The sequence below is a fragment of the Theropithecus gelada genome, chromosome 3 (genome assembly GCF_003255815.1).
Source record: "Theropithecus gelada isolate Dixy chromosome 3, Tgel_1.0, whole genome shotgun sequence".
Lineage (NCBI taxonomy): Eukaryota > Metazoa > Chordata > Mammalia > Primates > Cercopithecidae > Theropithecus > Theropithecus gelada.
In genome coordinates, this window is record NC_037670.1 from 151,098,010 (window position 1) to 151,118,755 (window position 20,746).

The 20,746-nt window shown below is 37.1% G+C and overlaps 1 protein-coding gene across 2 annotated transcripts in view; it reads right to left on the reverse strand.

Annotated features, from left to right (window-relative positions):
* The window catches only part of GRM8 (glutamate metabotropic receptor 8), an 818,800-nt gene that overhangs the window by 82,029 nt on the left and 716,025 nt on the right, over positions 1–20,746 (reverse strand). For both annotated transcript variants that reach the window (XM_025379129.1, XM_025379130.1), the window contains one exon: positions 17,866–18,801. In XM_025379129.1, coding sequence (XP_025234914.1) covers positions 17,866–18,801 — 936 coding nt within the window. The remainder of the gene's footprint in view (positions 1–17,865; positions 18,802–20,746) is intronic.

The window sequence follows — 20,746 nt, forward strand, 5'->3', positions numbered from 1 at the left end:
AGCCTAAAACAACACAAAGTTATTGCCCTGCAGTTTTGGAGTCAAAAGCTGGAAATGGGTCTCACTTGGCTAAAATCAAATTAGCAGCAAGATTGAATTGCTTTTGGAGGCCTTACGGGGAAATCTGTGTTCTTACCTTTTTCAACTTTCAGAGGCTGCTTTCTGCATTCCTTGGCTCATGGCCCCTTCCATCTTCAAAGCCAGCAATAGCAAGTTGAGTCTTTCTCAGGTCGCACTACTGACTCTTCTGCCTCCCTCTTCCATATTTGAGACACAACCAGATAATCTAGGATAGCCTCCTTACTTTAAGGTCAGTTGATTAGCAGCCTTGATTCCATCTATTATCTTAATTCCTTTTTGACATTTAATATATTATATTCACAGGCTCTGTGATTAGAATGTTCACATCTTTGGGAAGCCCTTATTCTGCTTACCACAACTACTAACTGTTGAATTTTATGCCATCTATTCAAGGAAAACTAGTCTACTTTATATATTTTTCTTGTAATTTAAAAAATATTTGCATAATTAATTAATGTTTTTGTGCCTTAAATATATTTGTAGAATTTTGTTAAATTCTTATAGCAAGGATTTCAGTATTCCCACTTTTTATTTGTTGTTTTTGATTCATCTTATCAATCTACTCTCATCAACCTAGAATAGAGTTGCTGGATAAAATACAGGACATCCAGTTACATTTTAATTTCAGATAATTATATTTTAGGATGTCACAAATATTGTGTAGGACATATTTACACAAAATAATGATCCATTGTTTATCTGAAATTAAAATTTAACGTAACATCTGCATTTCTATTTAATAAGTCTAGCAACCCTAACCTAGGAAACTCTGAACATTGTTCTTCTGGAAAACTGAAAAAGAATTTGTGGGATCATCTGGTAAGACCTCTTATGGAGAACTGAGACCCAAATACAAATGTGGTTGATTTGGTTGGAAGGGTTTCAAACAGAAGCAGAAGGGTTTTCTTTCAGAATTTTAAATGACTCAAAATAAATATTTGGCTAACAGAAATCAGAAAGAAGCATGCTGCTATTGCATGAAATTAAGCCAAGCAAGCATCTATGTTTTCCTGACAGAAAGTATGCTTCCGGTAGAATAGCAGCAAGAAAGAGACCCCTTTGGTGTAATACCTGATTACATGGCACAGGTTTAAATTAGTGTAATACTCTAAGAAAGAGAGCATGGTAGGCAATTTGAGAAATAAGCCATGATTTAGGAATTCATAGTATGAGTGGATCAAATTGAAAAATACTGTGACTTGTATATATCTTACTTTATCTAAGATATGTTCCAAAATTATCTCAAAGTGAATTTCACAATGCAAAAACATATTTTTGATTGACTGACATCAAACAACTATGGTTATTTTCCTCCAGAAAATAAATTGTTTATGCTTTTTAATCAAATATTGCAAATATATGAATTCTTTTAAAAAACACACACATTTAAAGATTTCTTGACAGACTATGTTATTTGAGTGTGGAGAATAGAAAAAAAAGTCTTATAAACAAATCATGCTATAACATGTCTCTTTCTACTTAAAGTCATGTTACAGTCATAAAAATAATTTTACTTTAAATACAAAACAATTTGGTAATTGATATTAAATAATTGGGCTCAATTCTATTAAATCACATGAAAATATGGACCATTTTGTGTCTGTTTAGAGCCAGTTTTACACCAAAAGAATACAGTGCTATAGGTACTATAGTTAGTGCAGGTTTACATAACAAGAATATAAACTTAACATTTCCCAAGTGACCAAATGCATCAGCACAAAAGTGGGAAAAGCAGAGTTTAGAGAATGCCAAAGGGATTTAGGTTGGTCAGCATGGCAAATGAAGAACGGCCATCTCACGTTCATCACCATTACCAACAGATGAATAAAAAGAAGCAGGAGTCTTATTCAACATTCAAACCAATTCTGTGTGTTAAACATTATTTTGATCCTCATTTCACACATACAAGCTGAGGCTTAGAGTGGGAATATATGGCACATCACTTAATACATGCTCAAACCACAATTTGTGTTAAGCATCCAGTCTCTATATGCATGCTTGTAAATACTATACCATGCTGCCCCCATGCAATTAAACTGAATGTGATTTAATTGCTCAAGTTGTTATGTTAAACAGTGTAAAGTTTATAACTATCACACATTGTGATCAGTTAGAATTGATCATATAAAATATTATGTGTGTTGTGAATATGGCCTTTATTTTTCAAAACAATGAAAACTTATTTCAACTTGCACTAATATCTTCAGAGAGCCCCTGGATAATGCCATAAGTTTTTGGGGAATTAAGATTCTGGAGAAAAGCAACTGGTTTTGAAGGTTTCAAGTCTAAGGCAAATAATTATTTGAGATAGATTGCCCTATAGGATTTTAAACGAAAGGAAGAGACCTCGTCACCTATATGGTTTTCATATTTGAATTAAGTCTTAAACTATCATAAATTTACTTTTAAGAAAATTACAGGTTCCCCCCCCCCCCCATTACAAAAGTACTTTAAAGCATTGGTTTTTTTCTTAGGTTCCATAGGAAGAGTCAAGAGAAAAAGACATACAAGGGAACTGAACTGGCTCTTGTCACCATCACTTTACAACTTGTCATGACAGCACTGCTTAGTAGACACAATGTCCTTCCCTCTTTTTTAGCCATTGAGGCAGAGCAATTTATGATACAATATTAACTGGCAGTATAAGGAAAATGTGGTAGAAGAGGATAAGGAACTCACTAATGTGAAGCGAAATAAAAAATCAGTTTCTAATAAGAGATGACTTTACACACTAACTTTTCTGGGGTCACATCAGTCTTCCAGCTTGTGGCTTATGTATTTCCATAAGAGGGAAAACATTTTGAATGACAAACAAGAAGTAATGATGAGTAGAATGTGCTACAGAAAAGTTAGGTAATGTTCAACTAGCAAAATCTGATATACTGAGAGGTGTGTACTGTGAGCTATACTTTTATTTTTGCAAACAGAGAGCAAGAAATTTATAAATTAATGTAAAGTACTAAGTACTGAGTGTCTTTTTCCCCTTTCTGCCTAAGATAGCTCATAAAACTTAAACATATGGTATCAATAGATATCCCATAGGGCTCTTTGGAAAAGTAATTCAGATTCTGGATCACACATTTGAATCATGCGATGTTGATGTGAATGTACTTGATTAAGGTTTATGAGACCAATAATCCACCTTGAGTACATTTATCTTCTAAAATGCTTCCTGCATTCATTTGCATCCCTCACTGAATATGCATAATAATCTTCATGTGCATTTACTTAAAAATTAGGTCATGCCTCTGAGTAGTTGACCATTTCTTATGTAGCTGGTATTTTTTTTTCTAAAATAAGAGCATCTTAGAATTAAAAAGACCCTTAGAGACTACCTAGTCAAGTTCTCATCTTACTTGAGGTAAGAGGACAAAGATTCAGAGAAGATAACTTCCTTAATCAGGGCCACAGAGATGTTAATGAGACAAGAATCTCAATTTCTTGTCTGTCAGGCCAATCATTTCCTTTACTTTTAACTTTAACTCACTTTTTGGAACACATTAACTCAGAATTGGCTTAAAATGTTTGTCCTTTTTTCTTTGCTTTTTATCAATTTCAACAAAAACCTTGTACTTGAAAACTAGTTGCAAGGCACTTTGATTGCAGGGCTGGCAAGAAGTGAGAGTTGGGAAGAATGCACAAGAATTATAATGATCTGTTCCTGAGGAATCACTGAATGGAAATACAACCATAGTTGCATAAATAACTGAAGAACAACACAGAACAAAAATCTGGAAATGTAAAACAACGGACATCCAGATAGAGCACATATGTGTTCAGAACTTGTATTAATCGTTAGGGAAGATTTCATGGATTAGTTGATTTCATAAGAAAATTGGTTTCACTGAAATGAAGAGTGGTATAACAAAATGAAAGTGGTATTAACAAAGACAAAGTTTGGAAAATTTATATTTGAGCTAATGATCAATAGGAATTAATTTTACTTTAAGAACCATTAATAGCACCATTGAGAGCACACATAGCAATTTTTACTGAGTAACTAATTTTATAATTATCCCTTTAAAAAAGTCTTTTCTACAGAATTCAAGCTCCATGATGGCAGGCCACTTCTGTCTCAAACAGTGCTGTTAGTATTCAGCAGAGTGATGGTGTTAAAACAATAATGGACTGATTGAGTAACTACAAAAGAAGTGGCAGTATATGGCCATATCACCCTGAACGTGCCTGATCTCATCTAAAAGAAGTGGCAAACAAGAAGTATTGTGCAGTAACTTTATGGCAAAAATCTGGAAGTCACTTTCGAGTACAGTGATCAGTGTTTATGTAGCTGGCAAATTTTTTTCTGAAATAAGATCATCTTACAATTCAACAGGGTTCACCCTGTGAACTAGAGACTTGACCTTGGAAGTGAGAAGGAAAAAAATAGATCTAGGAGAAATTTCAAACAAACACTATAATTTGTTGACAGAGTCTAAACAGGGTAAAAAGAAGAGAAGTTGGTGTCAACTTCCAAGTCTGGATCTCTGAAAGACAGAGATAATGTTGATATGGAAAGGAGGAAATAAAATAGACACTGAGCATAACAGAAAAACATACAGTAGGTTTTAAGCCTGAGGCCTATGGACAAAGGGAGATTTGACCTTGGAAATGAGAAAGAAAAACATAGATCTAGGAGAAATTTCAAACAAACACTGTAATTTGTTGACAGAGTCTAAACAGGGGAAAAAAGAAGAGAAGTCTAAAAAGAAGTTTAACTTCTTTTCTCTAAACTTCTAAAAAGAAGTTTTTATTATTCTAAAAAGAAGTTTAAGAAAAGAAAATGGTTTAAATATAAATAATATTACCTGGTTTTTGGCACAATGGGAGACATTCAATGAATAGTGACCATTTTAAATATGACACATTTGGGGTTTTACATAGTTTAATTTCACAACTTGGGATTTGGATTGCTTTCCGATCCCAGTTTTGGATTGCTTTAGTTCACATTTTTGAACATGTAGAAGGGCAGAGATTACGAAAGCAGTGAGGAAAGCATGAATGCAGCTTTTCTAGCAGGAGATATGTGAATGATGAGAACGTCAAGGGAATAGTGTCTGGGAGAAAGGCCAAAATCAGGGGCAACTTGAACAGAAGGAAGATGAGATAAAGAAGACAAAGAAACAAAAAGATTCAAAGCAATGTGGTTTCCCAGAGTGCAGGGGAGGGGAAGATACAAAATGAGGACATATCATTAGCAATCACCAATCTATGCCTGCGCTATACATACAAACTATATAAAATAATAAGAGAGGTGGAAATAAGTAATTTGAGGGCCTTCTTTGGAGACATGTACATTATAATCCTATGGTAGGGACTGCCTCTACTCATTGTCAGTCTTCTTGCCATCTTCTACACATATTCTTCTTTTGCATTTCGAATGTAATTATTTTGTGCTTGTTATTGTTGGTTTTTAACAATAAATAGGCAGTGTAACCAAGTGTTTGATAAATTGCTATTTGATTGGACATTTTAGCATGGGGAAAATGTTTTGTTGAAGAAAGGACAGCACTGCAGGGATAAGCTGCCTGCTGATGTAAACACTTTAAGGGTTTATGACAGGCTCACAATCTACCAATACTATTTTCAATTCAATTCAATTTGAGTAGATGAAGATTTTGGAGAAAACAGTTGCCAGGAGAAACATATGACATTTAATCTTATCTGAGAACATGAAATCTTCTACAGAAGCTATAAGTACATATGCGTGTGCAATTTGAGTCTTAGTATATATTCAAAATGGTTATAGAGGAAGCTGTATTCTATAGGATTTAAGCCAACAGACAAAGGAAAATATATTTCTTGGTATTTTTCCCAAGATACACTTGACTTAACAAATAACATAGAGAGTCTAGAATTCCAAGGTGAAAACATTCAACTGATTGTAATTTTTGAACTAATTTTATTTTCAAAATGGTAACCTTAATTCCTTTTTTAAAATTCCACAAAAACCTATAATTAGTGTGGATGCTATTTGATTGGTTTAAAACTAGTCCCTGTTAACAGGATTCAAAACACTGCCAAAATACAGAACCCTGCGGATTACCTTATGGACTCAATATATTACTTTTAAAAATGATTTTAAAGAAAAACAACAGAATAATTGAAAATACTAATTCTGATTTTATATGCAAGGCACTCAAAATTACACAAAACTGAGTTGTGGTAAAGAAAAAAATATTTAGTGAATTTGGTCATGACCATGACAAGTAGCAAAAATAAAGATTACTCTAAAATTTGCCCAAGCACATTGGAATATAAAATCCACTTAACTTTCAAATTTATATAATAAACTGGTGATTATATATTTAAATTTGATGCATCAATTTAAAAGTAAATTGGCTTTTATTTCTAAAGAGTGTGCCTTTTATTTCAACTATCAAAATTTGTTTCCACATTATTTAGCAGATTTGTTTACTCAAAATCATAATCTACCAGATATTCATGCTGTGTATCTTTACTTTTGCTTTTATCCACACAAATTGATTTTTATCCAATTTTCACTATTTTGAGCCCAAATATTCTTCTCCATGCTTGTCTAGATGCAGTCATTAGCCACTTAAAAAATGGTTTGCTCTTTTAGTCCAGACTAGAGGGAAAGCTATGGCTCTTCCTTCAAGTCCAATTGGGTAGAACCTTTGTAGCAGTCCCAAAGGAGGTTGCACATTACAAGCACAATTACATGCCATAAACTGCAAACATCTCATTTCCCATTGTCTTCTGTTCCTAATTCAACTTGAAATGAGTCCTCTTCTTTCCACTTCCACCGCCACATGTCAAGCCACCAATATTTCTTGCCTGGATTTCCTCAACAAACTTGTTGTTTTATTTTTTCTTATCCATATCCCCTGCAATTCTTCAGACTTTCCACTGGCAGACATTTCACAAAATATAATGGTACCGAGAACATATTCATGATCAAAAAGATTAAATATACTCAAATCCCTAGCAAATGAAGTATCAACTTGGCTTAAATCCCTTCATAAAATGACTCCCAATTATCTGACTATCCTTATTTTATAGTAATCACATAGTTTTTCACCCACACTGGAAAATACTTTTTCAGTGGAAAAGGTATGCTATTAACAAGGGAAAAACGAATACGCGGCCTCCCAGTTCTCCCTGTGGCTATCCTAAATTTAAAATAGGTTTTTGGTCACAGGTTTTACAAACAATACCCGACTTTCCCTTTTCTGAAAGTGTAAACCCACTGTTCCTATTGTCTAGAAGGCTGTTTGCATCTGTTTCTTTCCCTCTTTCAGGCCTTTTTAAATTCCCACTTCCTTCATGGAGACTGTCTTCGTCCGTTCACCATCCCTGGTCCCAAGACCTCATACTGTGAACTTCACCTCCATTATCTTACTCTGCCCTGACCAGTCACCTCTGCGCTTAGTATTATCGCCCTGACTTGATCCTTAAAAATCTGATGACTTCTTACTCATTTTTGCATTTTTCTGAATATCACACAAAGGTTTTTGCATAAAGCAAACATTTAATAAATATTTTTGATGAAATGCTATCACCAGCTATAAGCTAACACTTAAATTTTGGCCATTGAAAAGTATTTATTTAGCAATTATATTAAACCTAAAGAAGAGGACATTCAAAAATGATTTGTGTCAACCAAAGATTCTGAGTCATTTTGCAAATTCAAAATCATTAATCCATTTCTGCATCTAAAATATTTTTCTTTAAAAATTTATTATATATCAAAAGCCCCTAATATGAAAACATACCTTTATGTTGCCTTGGAAAAGTTTTTCTTGAGACTTTCACTTAAATTATTCTGTATGCAATGATTTGTACTTGAATAATCTTCCATCTCCTGATCCCATTCTATAGAATTAATGAGTTTGAATGTTTTTTGTTTTGTTTTGTTTTTCCTGTTGTGTAAAGAATGCACTCATCTCTCTTGAGTTACCAATTTTAGATTGTATCTATTGGCTACTCACAGAAAAAGACAAGTGATTTAGTGTTTGCACAAGTCCCCTCTTTATTGTCGCATTTCACAGACCTCTCAATTTTTTTTTTTTTTTTTTTTTTTTTAAACAGAGTCTCACTCTATCACCCAGGCTGGAGTGCAGTGGGCACAATCTCAGTTCACTGCAGCCTCCGTCTCCCGGGTTCAAGTGATTCTCCTGCCTCAGGCTTCAGAGTAGGTGCGATTACAGGCACCTGCCACCATGCCTGGCTAATTTTTGTATTTTTAGTAGAGATAGGGTATCGCCAGGTTGGCCAGGCTGGTCTAGAACTCCTGGCCTCAGCGATCTGCCTGCCTCAGCCTCCCAAAGTGCTAGGATTACAGGTATGAGCCACCATGCCTGGCCAGACCCCTCAATTTTTTAAAGTTATACTACTATTTTTAATTTACAGAGTTTGTATAATATTTACAATACTCACATTAGATAATATTTGTATATTTGTTTGTATATTTACATTACTTTGTATAATATTTGTATAATATTTACATTACTCACATTAGTAGATAAATTAATACTTCTTTATTTTGTTTCTAGATTCCTTCTAACAATACAATACCAATTCAAAAAGCAATTACTATATTATGGCTACTAAATATTATTCTGTTCAGATTCATTTAAGTAGCATAACTGGACTTTCAGAAAAGGAGTAAGCATAATTTTTTAAATCCTGGCTTTTAAAGGATTATGGATATATATGAATATATAGAGGATATATTCACCACCAGGGTCTTATCCTTTCTCAAGTTAAAAAAAAAAAAATCCTTCTAAATCATATGTGATTGCCACTGCCTTACCGTCTCATATCTGACATGCCCTTTTTTGTTTTGTTGTGTTAAACCTAGGATAATTCATAGGTAGATATGTAGGCACCAGATTTTCTGGGCCATTTACATTTTTAGCCTAACACTGATTGATAGTTTGGTTGGCTATACAATTTTAAGCTTAAAACACTGTTCCCTCAAGAAAGACTTTGCTCAATTCTGTTTAGACTTCAAGGAGGCACATGAGATATGATGTTCATTCTTTGTAGGTCTCTTTTCTTCCCTTCTAAAAGTTCCTGGAATTTTCTGTCAATTAGTGAAAATTTACTAAGATGCTTGACCCTTTCCATTTTTTCAATTTTTTTTTTTTTTTAGACGGAGTCTCGCTCTGCTGCCCAGGCTGGAGTGCAGTGGCCGGATCTCAGCTCACTGCAAGCTCCGCCTCCCAGGTTCACGCCATTCTCCTGCCTCAGCCTCCCGAGGAGTAGCTGGGACTACAGGCGCCCGCCACCTCGCCCGGCTAGTTTTCTGTATTTTTTAGTAGAGACGGGGTTTCACCGTGTCGGCCAGGATGGTCTCGATTTCCTGACCTCGTGATCCGCCCGTCTCGGCCTCCCAAAGTGCTGGGATTACAGGCTTGAGCCACCGCGCCCGGCCCCATTTTTTCAATTTTAAGAATTTTCTTTCTTCGGTTGTGAAACCTTCCTTCTGTCTTGTTTTTGTATTTAGATTACATCCATTCTTTGTCTCTGCTTCCTCTTCTAGGATTTTTATTAGATATATATCGGGATCTTGCATTTATGCTCAACATGTCTTCACTTTTCCTCATATTTTCCTTTTTTTTCACTTTTCTTTCTGGTTCTGACTTTTGTTTTGCCCTCTAGATCTCTGCTCTGGTTCTATGTTTCAGCACATCTGTTCAGCTCTTTATTTTCACATTCATAATTTTAATTTCCAGGATAATATTCTTATTCCCTGACTGATACTTTCCATGGCCACTTGCATGTGTGTGTATGGGTATGTGTTCCATATTTTCTTGATTCACTCTTAAAATGCTAGTTAAAACTGTGTTTTTTAAAAAACATTTTCTTATATTTCCTGAATTACCTGTGGGATTTTTTTTTTCAGTCAGTTAATGTTGTTTTATTTGTTTCATTTTTAGTCTTTTAAAATTCTGCTCTGGGTTTTCTGCAGTCATCCTGCCATCCTTAGCTGTTGATGTAGAATTATAATAGGAGGACCAGGCTGCATGACAAAGATCACTGGTGGGGCCTGTTTTCTTTGTTTGAGAGGGCTGACTATGAACTTGTGAGTTTAGTGATTGTTTTACCTGGCTCACTCCTCTTAAAGATGCATGGATATTGGCAAGCGAGCAGCCTGGAACTTACTGCAGGCGAAACCTGTTCTAAGAATTGAGAAACTTACATTTTTATCCTATGTAGGACTGTATTTCCTGTTCCCCCTGGTCATATCTGAAACAAAATCACTTCCAATGCTGCCCTTTCTCTTTCAGCGCCTTCTATGTACAGAAGTCCTCTGTCCTCACATAATTCCCATTCTTTAGAGTTCTTTAACTTGCACTCTTTCTACATTAAGGTTGGAACAGAAAGGGGAAGTAAGGAGGAGCCCAACTGGTCCAGATCTCCTGAAATGCAGTTCTTTAAATATTTCCCTGATGGTCACTCTGATGTCTGGTGCAGGCCTTTATGTTGACTTTAGGTTTGGAAATTATTTGGGACTTTTATAGTAAGAACCACTTATGCATCTTGGGTTGTGCTTCCCTTCTTTGAATTTCTCCATAAATCAGACCCAACTGGCTTTTATTTTTCAAGACTTTCTCAGTTTTACCAAATGTTGGTTCTAACAATATAATGGCTTCCTCTCATTCTCTCTCCTTCTCTTTCTCCCTTCCTCTTAGTCTTCTTTCTTTTTTTAAATCTCATTATTTTTGTCATTTGTTACCTTAGATGGAGGACATACAAGTGTCTTTGTGCCAGCCATTATCTTGAACCAGAAACCAGATTAAATTTCTTTTTATATATTTCTTTTAATTATTCAAATAAATCTGTTTCAAATTTATTTTAGATAGCCCAGAATATATATTAATATTTGGTTAAATATTTTTTCTACACTTTAAGGTAGGTGGTACTAACCCATATGATACCACATTTAGATTTTTCTTTTACATTTCCCAACATAAAAATATATATATATATATATATATATATATGTGGTTACAGCCAAAAGGAACTGTTTGCTTGCAATCTGTTCTTCCTGGCACCCTGTATGTTCCATGAGATACAAGCATCTACTGAAGCATAAAAAATGTCCTACAAAATCATAATAAGTAAATCAGTCACTACATTCTGCATTATCAACAGTCCTGGGTGTCATTAAGATTCTGTCTGTATAGAAAAGATTAGGTTTGTGTACATGATATTCTCCTAAAGCATTTTAACATAAAGTCATGGTCACTATGACTCTGAAAATATTTACATTTCAGTCTTAATCAAATCTAGTGCCTCAGGATTTTTCAATCATATTCAGAAAGTTGAACCATTTCGATGTGTTAGCTCTAGCTGTAAGTTCCCAGGCTGTGTATCTAATGGTCTAGTTGCATAAACTGTTGTAACTGGGCGGAGAATTCAAACTCTTTGTGAACTCAATTTCAACTGAAAACTGAGTGTAAAAATACCACAATGCCACTAATAATAAGCACTTAAATTAAGTAATCTTCGGCCCCACAGCTTCCTCAGAACCCCCAAAAGTAGGAGGTGTAATCTAAAAAGATTCATTGAGCAAATATTTCTTTGTGCTATGAAGTAAGATGGCTTCCCTCAAAAGAATTCCTCTAAATGTTAAAGTTGGTAATTTTCTGCAGGAATAATATGTAGCACAATCAGAAAAAAAAATGAAAACAAAAACTTATATAAGGCAGCATTCCCTAGGAGAGCTACTCGGCAGTCCTGCCTGCATGTGCTCTACATGAGAATTCCATGTTTCCTCTGAATCTTCACAAGCATATCATTTAAACTAAGAGCATAAATGAGGCCACATACACGCTTTCTTTTCCAATTTTTTGAAAATTTACTTCCCCCTTGCAGAGCAGATTGCAACAGTCTCATATAATCGATCTTGTCCACAAAAAAATTGACCACAATACATTAAATAGTTCCGTAATGTGGCACAGCTCAAAAGGATCTGCTTCAAATGACTGTGAACTGACAAGGAAATAAAATGGTATATAGTTGGCTGGGTGCAGTGGCTCATGCTTGTAATCCCAGCACTTTGGGAGGCCGAGGCGGGTGGATCACTTAAGGTCAGGAGTTCGAGACCAGCCTGGCCAACATGGTGAAACCCCATCTCTACTAAAAATACAAAATACAAAATTAGCTGGGTGTGGTGGTGCATACTTGTAATCCTAGCTACTTGAGAGGCTGAGGCAAGAGAATCGCTTGAACCTAGGAGGCAGAGTTTGCAGTGAGCCAAGATGGCGCCACTGTACTCCAGCCTGGGCAACAGAGTGAGACTTCATCTCAAAAAAAAAAAAGGCGGGGGGGAAAGAAAATGGTATATAGTTTACCAACGGGTAGCCTAAGATAGTTATATGCAATATTTAATTATTGCAAACATGCAATGTGGATACTGATAATCATTTCTACTGTCCTCCTTTAAGGAAATGGAGAAATGTCAGGAGACAAGGTACGGCTGAAAACTTTCCTCTGGTTTGATCTATTCTGCAAATCTCTTCCATCGTTGTCCAGGTTATTGACACTCTTTCCGCAGGATTTTCAGGCTGTTCTCTTCTCATCTGGACTATTCCTTAGAGCAGGAATTTTATTACTGATCTCCAAACTACCTCTCAAAACTTTTATTAGAGTTATTCACATTTCAAATTATAATACAAAGATTTCAGCAACTGCTTTCTGATGATATTTATTTTTTCTTCCAGTATCGTCTGCTAAATATTTGAAGGCAGGTACACAATGCCTCAGGAACAACTCTGTCCTGTCTCCAAATGCTCCAGATTCTTCTCTCCCTCACAGCCCTCTTTAACTGCTGTAATCTGTAAGATCTACTCTTCGGGCAAGGCTCTATGTTTCAGAAAACACTTTCAGGCTGGGTGCACTGGCTCATGCGTGTAATCCTAGCATTTTGGGAGGCTGAGATGGGTGGATCATGAGGTCAAGAGATCGAGATCATCCTGGCCAACATGATGAAACTCCATCTCTACTAAAAATACAAACATTAGCTGGGAGTGGTGGCGTGTGCCTATAGTCCCAGTTACTTGGGAGGCTGAGGCAGGAGAATCACTTGAACCTGGGAGGCAGAGGTTGCAGTGAGCCAAGATAGTGCCACTATACTCCAGCCTGGAGACAGAGCAAGACTCCATCTCAAAAAAAAAAAAAGAAAGAAAGAAAGAAAGAAAGAAAGAAAGAAAAAGAAGTAAGAAAACACTTTCAGTTCAGCTGGGAGTCTGCTCAGCTATGGTCTACCTGGCAGAAGAAATTGAGATAATTACTTGGATAAATCAAATCACATCCTCCTACTCTATTCATTTGAATATATTCAGTTATTAAACAAATAGTTTTTAAAGACCCTATTACAGACTCAATATTATGCTGAGTGCATGGGTAACAGCCTAATGATAATGATAGCCAACATTTATTCACTGCCTATTATGTGCATGAAACACTTTTCATGACTCCTGTCATGTAACTTTCAGCAAAACAAATATGAGGTATCTATTAGTACAAAAAACACACCATACAGAGACAAAAGAAGTTGTGTGTGTGTATGTATGTTTCTTTTAAATAATCGACCCTCTTCCTGCTTTTCCCCAGAATATATGAACTCAAGTTTTCTCTAGCTCGAGAACAGGGCTGGGTGCGATGGCAGGGGGTTGCTTTACATTGCTTTGTATTGGAATTTGTATTGTCCGGGGGGAACTCATTACCACCTATAGATACATAGGCACTTGCCCATGTGTTCTCAGCGATTTAGCAGACACAGGATTTGAACCCAAGATTTCATGTTCAGGAGCTTATGCTCTTTCCTACTCCACTGGCCCACCTGTGTAGCCCTACACTCTTCTGCCCCTAAAGTAGATAAATACAGAAAAAGAACAAGAGGGGTGATATGGCAAAAGTATCTCAATAGTTGCATCAGTTCTCCTTTGCTTTGTGAATTATGGATGAAACAAAGGACAACAATAATAATTCTTTCTTGTTCTTCTCTTTAAACATGTAGTAGCCCTATGTGAGAATAAGTGACAATGACAAATTTTTAGGAAAAAATATACATGACCCATCATTAAATGGGAAATCATTTTTTTCAGAAAAAAAATTGTTATAATGGAGATTACAATAAGATGCATACAGAAGATTCCCTTTGTGCTGTAGTCTAACTTAAATCACAAATATGCCTTTATATTATTATATCATTAATATTAACTCATTGAATAGGCATTTATTGAGAATGGACTATAAGAAGAGCTGTATGTTAAGAGACATACTCATTCAGACATTGCTTATTGTCCACAGATTGAGAACGATGACTTTTAAAAGTGAGAAGAGGAAATAAAGGCACAGGAGTGAGTAGAGGGTGGAGTCTAAGGTGACACCCAGGTTTCTGACTTAAGCTGCTATGCATCCTGAGGTCACTGCAAGCAAAGCTGGTTTGAGATTTATTGGAGGTTTTTTCTTTTCTTTTCTTTTCTTGCCTTTTTGAGTTTTATTTTCTGTTCCACTTTGAGGGTGTTTTGTTTTGTTTCCATCGAATGCTCTAGATGACGCACAGTGCTCACTGGAGGTTGACAGTGTCGTAACCCTTGTCTGATTATCTTGATTTTATGAGCCCAATTAAGGATGATAAAATATGTGTTTTAGAGATTTCTGCCATCCTTACAGCCCCTTACCATCCCTAAGGATACTTCTCCTGACTGTTAAGTCAATTACATTTTAATTTTTTTCTCTTTTCAGTACAATTATATGACTTTGTGTTATTGTATGGCTATGCCTCAGTGGTCTACCCTTCCTTCACACCACTTTTCTATAGGGAAACAAAAGGTGCCTTTATACCATAATTTAGTTGAATTCAGCAGTACTTACAAATGATGTTATTAAAATCTATTGGGAAAAATGATTCATCTTGATTTCAAAAACAGAGGACAAAGGAATGTGGGGAAGTTAAATGATATATCATTGAATAAAGATACTTCAGAAAGCTGTCTGTTTTCATAATTGCTACAAGTGTCCCTTTATAACTTGATTTTACCCAAACGTTTCCCAAAACATCTGTGTAAACTTTTCAACTAAGTTGTTATTCTTGCTTCTGGTAATTTCAGAGAGACCAGTATGGTTCGATGCATTCTCTGACGTTATTCTGAGAAGAAACAATTAAATGCATACTGGAAGACATTTTGCTCTTCCGTAAGTTGTAAATTCGGTGTCACCAATGCACAGTCACAGAATGCACAGTTCTATTGTTTGCTTTCTCATCACAGATCTGACCCCTCACCATCTTCTCCTGCCCTTGAGCCTGATCCTTTTCTGACTTTGAGCCTGGCACCTTGCTGGTGCTGGCAGGCATCAGGAGCTAGGAGCCAGACTGAGCCTTGCAAAGGAGGCTCAGAGAAGCCGACTGACATGGGCTCAATAATTAGCTCAATGACGGACACAATGCTCAATAAGGAGCTGCTGGGTTAATGGATGTGTGCGCTGGCTAGCTGTAGTAAACACTTCAAGCTGACAACATGGGGCTGACTGTCTGAACAATACAAATGAAAATGGAGGACTGACCAGCTCTTTGGCCCTCCAAGGTCAATACAACATATTTAAAGCCTTCTTGTAGAGACATACAAGTTTTGTTCATTTTTAATATTCATGTCAATAATTTACTCAATGTGAAAACGTAAACATTCTCAAGCATTTTTTTGATTTTTGGTAGAGACCAGGTCTCACTCTGCTGCCCAGCCTGTAGTGCAGTGGCATGATCCTAGCTCACTACAGCCTTGAGCTCCTGGGCTCAAGCCATCCCTGCTGCCTCAGCCTCCTGAATAGCTAGGACTGCAGGTGCACGACACCATACCTGGCTAATTTTTTATTTTTAGTATTGTAGAGATAGGGTCTTGCTATGTTGTCTAGACTTGTCAATAATTTTATGTATTGTCTTGAATAATAAAAGAAACTTGGACAGAGAATAGCAGGTAGCAAATTTTCAGATGTAGATTTAGGGTAACACATAATTTTATGAAGTACTTCAGTACCAAAATCTTAGTTATTTATAATGTGATAGCCGTTGATGTAGAGCTAATCTGAATTCGACATTTCCATGACTAAATAATTTGTGGACTCTAAAATATTCTCAAAATTCCTAGAGTTAGCATTTCTTAATTGATTTCTTTAGTCTTTTTTACATTCAACTATATTATACATATAAAACGAATCCATTAACATATTTTATAATGTGTCTTTCCGAGTGCTTCTTAGATTTAGTTTGATTTAAGAAAGCTAAGAAAGAAAAAGGAATTTTGCTAGCCACACTCAATCATGTCTGCATAGGCATAGCTATATAGATAGCCATAAAATTACACATAACCCCCAGGTTTTCAAGTGAATGAACAACTCCCACAGTCTCAGCAACACAGGGCAACCTCCACCCTCTGGCATATTCATGTGTCCCTTTCACTGTGAATTTCTTATCATCTTCATCACTGCTCCTCAGGGGGCATCTACAACTCTGCAGTGTTACTGTTCGAGAGAAAATGGTTATTTTTTATATTTTTCCTTCAAAAAACATATTTAATAGAATCAGAAGTTTATTCTCTTCAGCAGCAAGTTTGCTGAAGTACATTATTTGTCCAAAAATAGTTGAAGGCCACATTGATTGAGGAAGGGATGAATACTCATACTAATGAGCTTTCTGTCCCGTTGTTGTGGAAATTTTCTGTGAATTTGCTGGGATTTTCTGCTGGGTCATGCAGAACCTCCTTGGAATGCTGTAGCCTGGGGAATGTAATTACCCCAAGATGTTTCATTTTTCTCACAATCTCTGGTGGCACAGGATGGAACAATCAAGTCCTCACTCTGAAAGAACTCTCTCACGTGCCCGTCAGGGCAGAAGGGTTGTCATTACAGAAAGACAGCATTCTCCTGTGTTTCAAGCTGGTTTACCTCCATCCCACTACCGAAACCGTGGAATTCAGAGTTCACCTGGGTTCTCTGCTTTTCTGTACACAGAACTACAACATCCAACTCAGCAAACACTCCCTTCCTATACAGATATTCTTTACCAGCAGTATTTTATGTGGAAAGCATTAACAAGAGATTAGTGACAAAAGAAATTACGTTGGGGGAGTCCATTGATCTTTGCCTTCTAAAATGTATAAGCTGCTTTATATAATTGTCCATGGTTGCTTTTTTTACCCTCATCATCAACTTCCACATATGAAAAAGCAACAAGAATGGGGACTGAGAAGAAATAGTAACATGGTTCAAACTGAACAAAGCCATTCAGTGCTTGCATGTGTGTGTGATTATTTCACTATAAACTCTGCTTCCATGGCTAAAATCATCATAATTACCAAGCAATGGCTTTATCCCAGAGTTACATTAGAACAGAAAAGAAGGCATTTGTCATGCAGTGGCATATCTCAGGGACAGCTCACCCCTGCGAACCATGTCTGCCCTTTCTTCCTCCCTCTTTTAATTAACATTTGGAAAAGAACAGTGATGTTAGCAGATAGCAGAGCTGGGAAGGGAGACTCAGAAAGTGATGTGAGCCCTGTCAATCTTCAACCTTGCCAAGGAGGACACATTAAAGTGTTTTTCATGGAAAATCAGGCTTTGTCAACACAAATTCAAAGCAATGTGACCTTGATGGATGGATATATATATATATATACACACACACACACACTAAGAATAGCACAGACTGAAGCATCTTGAGAGAATATAAGTGAACCAAATAAAAGGAGGAAAAGCATCCTAAAAGAAGATGTTCAATCCAGGAAAAAGTTGTCAAGTGCATTTTCTGCCACTTACCTTTTCTGCTGACTGGGCTGTACCAAAAAAGATGGGGATGAAAGCTAACCAAATGATACAGGTGGTATACATGGTAAATCCAATAGGTTTGGCTTCGTTGAAAGTCTCTGGGACACCTCTCGTTTTAATGGCATAAACAGTACAAGTGACCATCAAGAGGATACTGTATCCAAGTGAACAAATGAGTGAGAGATCAGAAATGTCACACTTGAGCACTCCCCTGGCCTTCTCTGGATCTAGTGTCCGCTGCTCTCCATAGTCAATGATGATGTGGGGGGGATCCACAACAAACCAGACAAACACTCCAAGGAGCTGGACGGAGATGAGGCTGAAGGTGATCACCAGCTGAGATGCTGGACTAATAAACTTGGGCGCTGTGACAGATTTCTTCCCCTGCTCAAATATTCGATGGATACGGTTTGTTTTGGTCAGAAGGGCTGCATAGCTGAAACACATGCCAAGTCCTAGGAAGATTCGTCGGAAGGAGCATATGATTGTATCTGGTGCTGCAATCATTAAAAAGGTGATTGAATAACAGAGAAAAATCCCTGTTAGGAGCACGTAACTAAGTTCGCGTCCTGAAGCCCTCACGATAGGTGTGTCATTATAGCGGACAAAGGTCACTATCACAAAGGTGGTGGCGATGATTCCCAATATTGCAACAAACACAGGCACCACAGCCCAGGGAGAATGCCACTCCAATTTGATGATGGGGATAAGCTGGCAGCCTGTGCGGTTGATGTTGGGTCTCTGATCCAGAGGGCAAAGTTCACAGGACAGCTCATCCACCTGGTAGTTGTAACCTTCACAGCGTTCACAGTGCCAGCAGCAAGGGACCCCTTTCACCGTTTTCTTCCTCTCCCCCGGCTTACACGGCAGGCTGCAGACAGACGCCGGGTGAGTATGTTCTCTATGAGCCCACTGCATGTGTTCCACCTGTGGGTATAAAAAATTAATGAGCCTTCCATTTTTCCCCCATTTATAATATCCTAATCCTAGCCACGGGTTTGTAATAAATCACAGAATGCTGACAGTACAAATACAGTTTACCATAATAAGAGCCTAGGTTTTTCCCCTGATATTGACTTTATGAAAGTGTTAAGTGACTGGATCCAACATATCATTCACCTCATCAACTTGATGAGCGTCATTAGTTTCCATTTACCTCCTCAATGCTGACCAATGTGACATCTGGAGAAAGATGTATTGGTCGAAACAGTTTTAACACTAAAAAAATAAAATACAAACATAAATAAGCCCCGTAGAAAGATGCTTTAGAGTTAATCACAAATATAAATGGCAGAATCCCTGAAACAATGGGTTAGGATATAAACATATATAAAAGATGATCCATGTCTTTCTACCATACTTAGAGAAATTCAAATCACACTGCATCAATTTTGAAAGGAAATGGCAAAATGAGTTACTTTAATCTCTGACTTTCCTCATGTGTTCATGCAGATAACTATATGAATGTGTTGTGCCCCTGTTTAGGCTGGAAATATCCTTTTTTTCTTAGTCTTCCATTTCCATGTTGTGCAAAACACCATACTGAATGAGATAAGTTGATGGCAATGTTTTTTTACCGAACGAAAGTGGCCTTATGGTGATTTAAAGCAGGGAAATTAGTACAAATGAGATTTTCCTTACTTTGCTCAGTATCTGCCTCAGGGCCTTAAAATCCAACCTTATGCTTTCAGGTTAAATCATAGAATAACTCTATTGAAATACAAGCAGTTCATGAAAGAGATAGTGCCAATCATTGATCTCTTACCTTGAATTTGTTTTTCTTATTAGACATACAGTAATTTTAGCAGAATGCTAATAGGACAAAACTGAAAATTATGGATGACAGGAGACCACTTACTATGAAAAGCAGCTACTATGAAAGGTAAGCTCTATGAAATGAGTAATTTTTTCACTGGTGTGAACAAACAGTGACTGGCATACAATTTGCCCTCAATACATATTTGTTGAATTCATGAGGGAGAAAGGATAGGAAAGGCACCACAGCAGAGCCCTGAGGAATAAGGATACGGCTTAGAAGTACTGGGATTTGGAAATAGAGGGTGCTGAAGAGGCACAGAAAAGGGAGATGAAGGAATGTTTCAGAAAAAAAGAACAACTTATTTTCATAAGTTCACCTTTACTGATAATCCAAAATAATTACTATACTCTGTGGCAGTCTACTCCACCATGGCCCCCATTAAGCTCACCTCTGAAAATTCATGTGCTCCTGTGGCCCCCTCCCACTTTGAATAGGGCTAGTCTGTGTAAACAATAGTATATTCCAGAAATGATGGTATGTCTCTTCTGAGGCCAGGTCATAAAAGGCATTTTGGTTTCAGCCTTGCCTCTGCTGGATAATTCACTTGAGCGGAAGCACTCCAGTGTCACTGATGCAGGACCGACGAGCCCCAAAGTGGGACCAAGCCTGCCAGAATTCTTGGCTTCACCCAGGAAAGAATTCAAGGGCAAGCTGCTGGCGGTTAGAAGAAAACAGCTTTACTGAAGCAGCAGTGTTACAGTTCTAGACAGTGTTACAGCTCCACGACTGTTCCTGCAGAGTTACCCTACAGGCAGAGAGCAACAGCTCAGGGCAGTTCTGCAGATTATGCAGTTCTGGGGATTATGCAGAAAGTTCTAGGAAAAGGGTAATAACTACTGGGTTGCAGGTCATTGCCATAGAAAGAGGCTGTAACTGCCATGGCAATGGTGGACATGTCTTATGGGAAGCTGCTTCTGTCCTGTCCCTGTTTTAACCAGCCCGCAGATTGGTTTGGTGTCCAAGTTCCACCTCCAGAGCCAACTCCCTCCTACCTCATCATCAATACTCTTAGCAGCCCTGTGGAAAGAATGGAGGCCTCCTGCCCACAGCAAG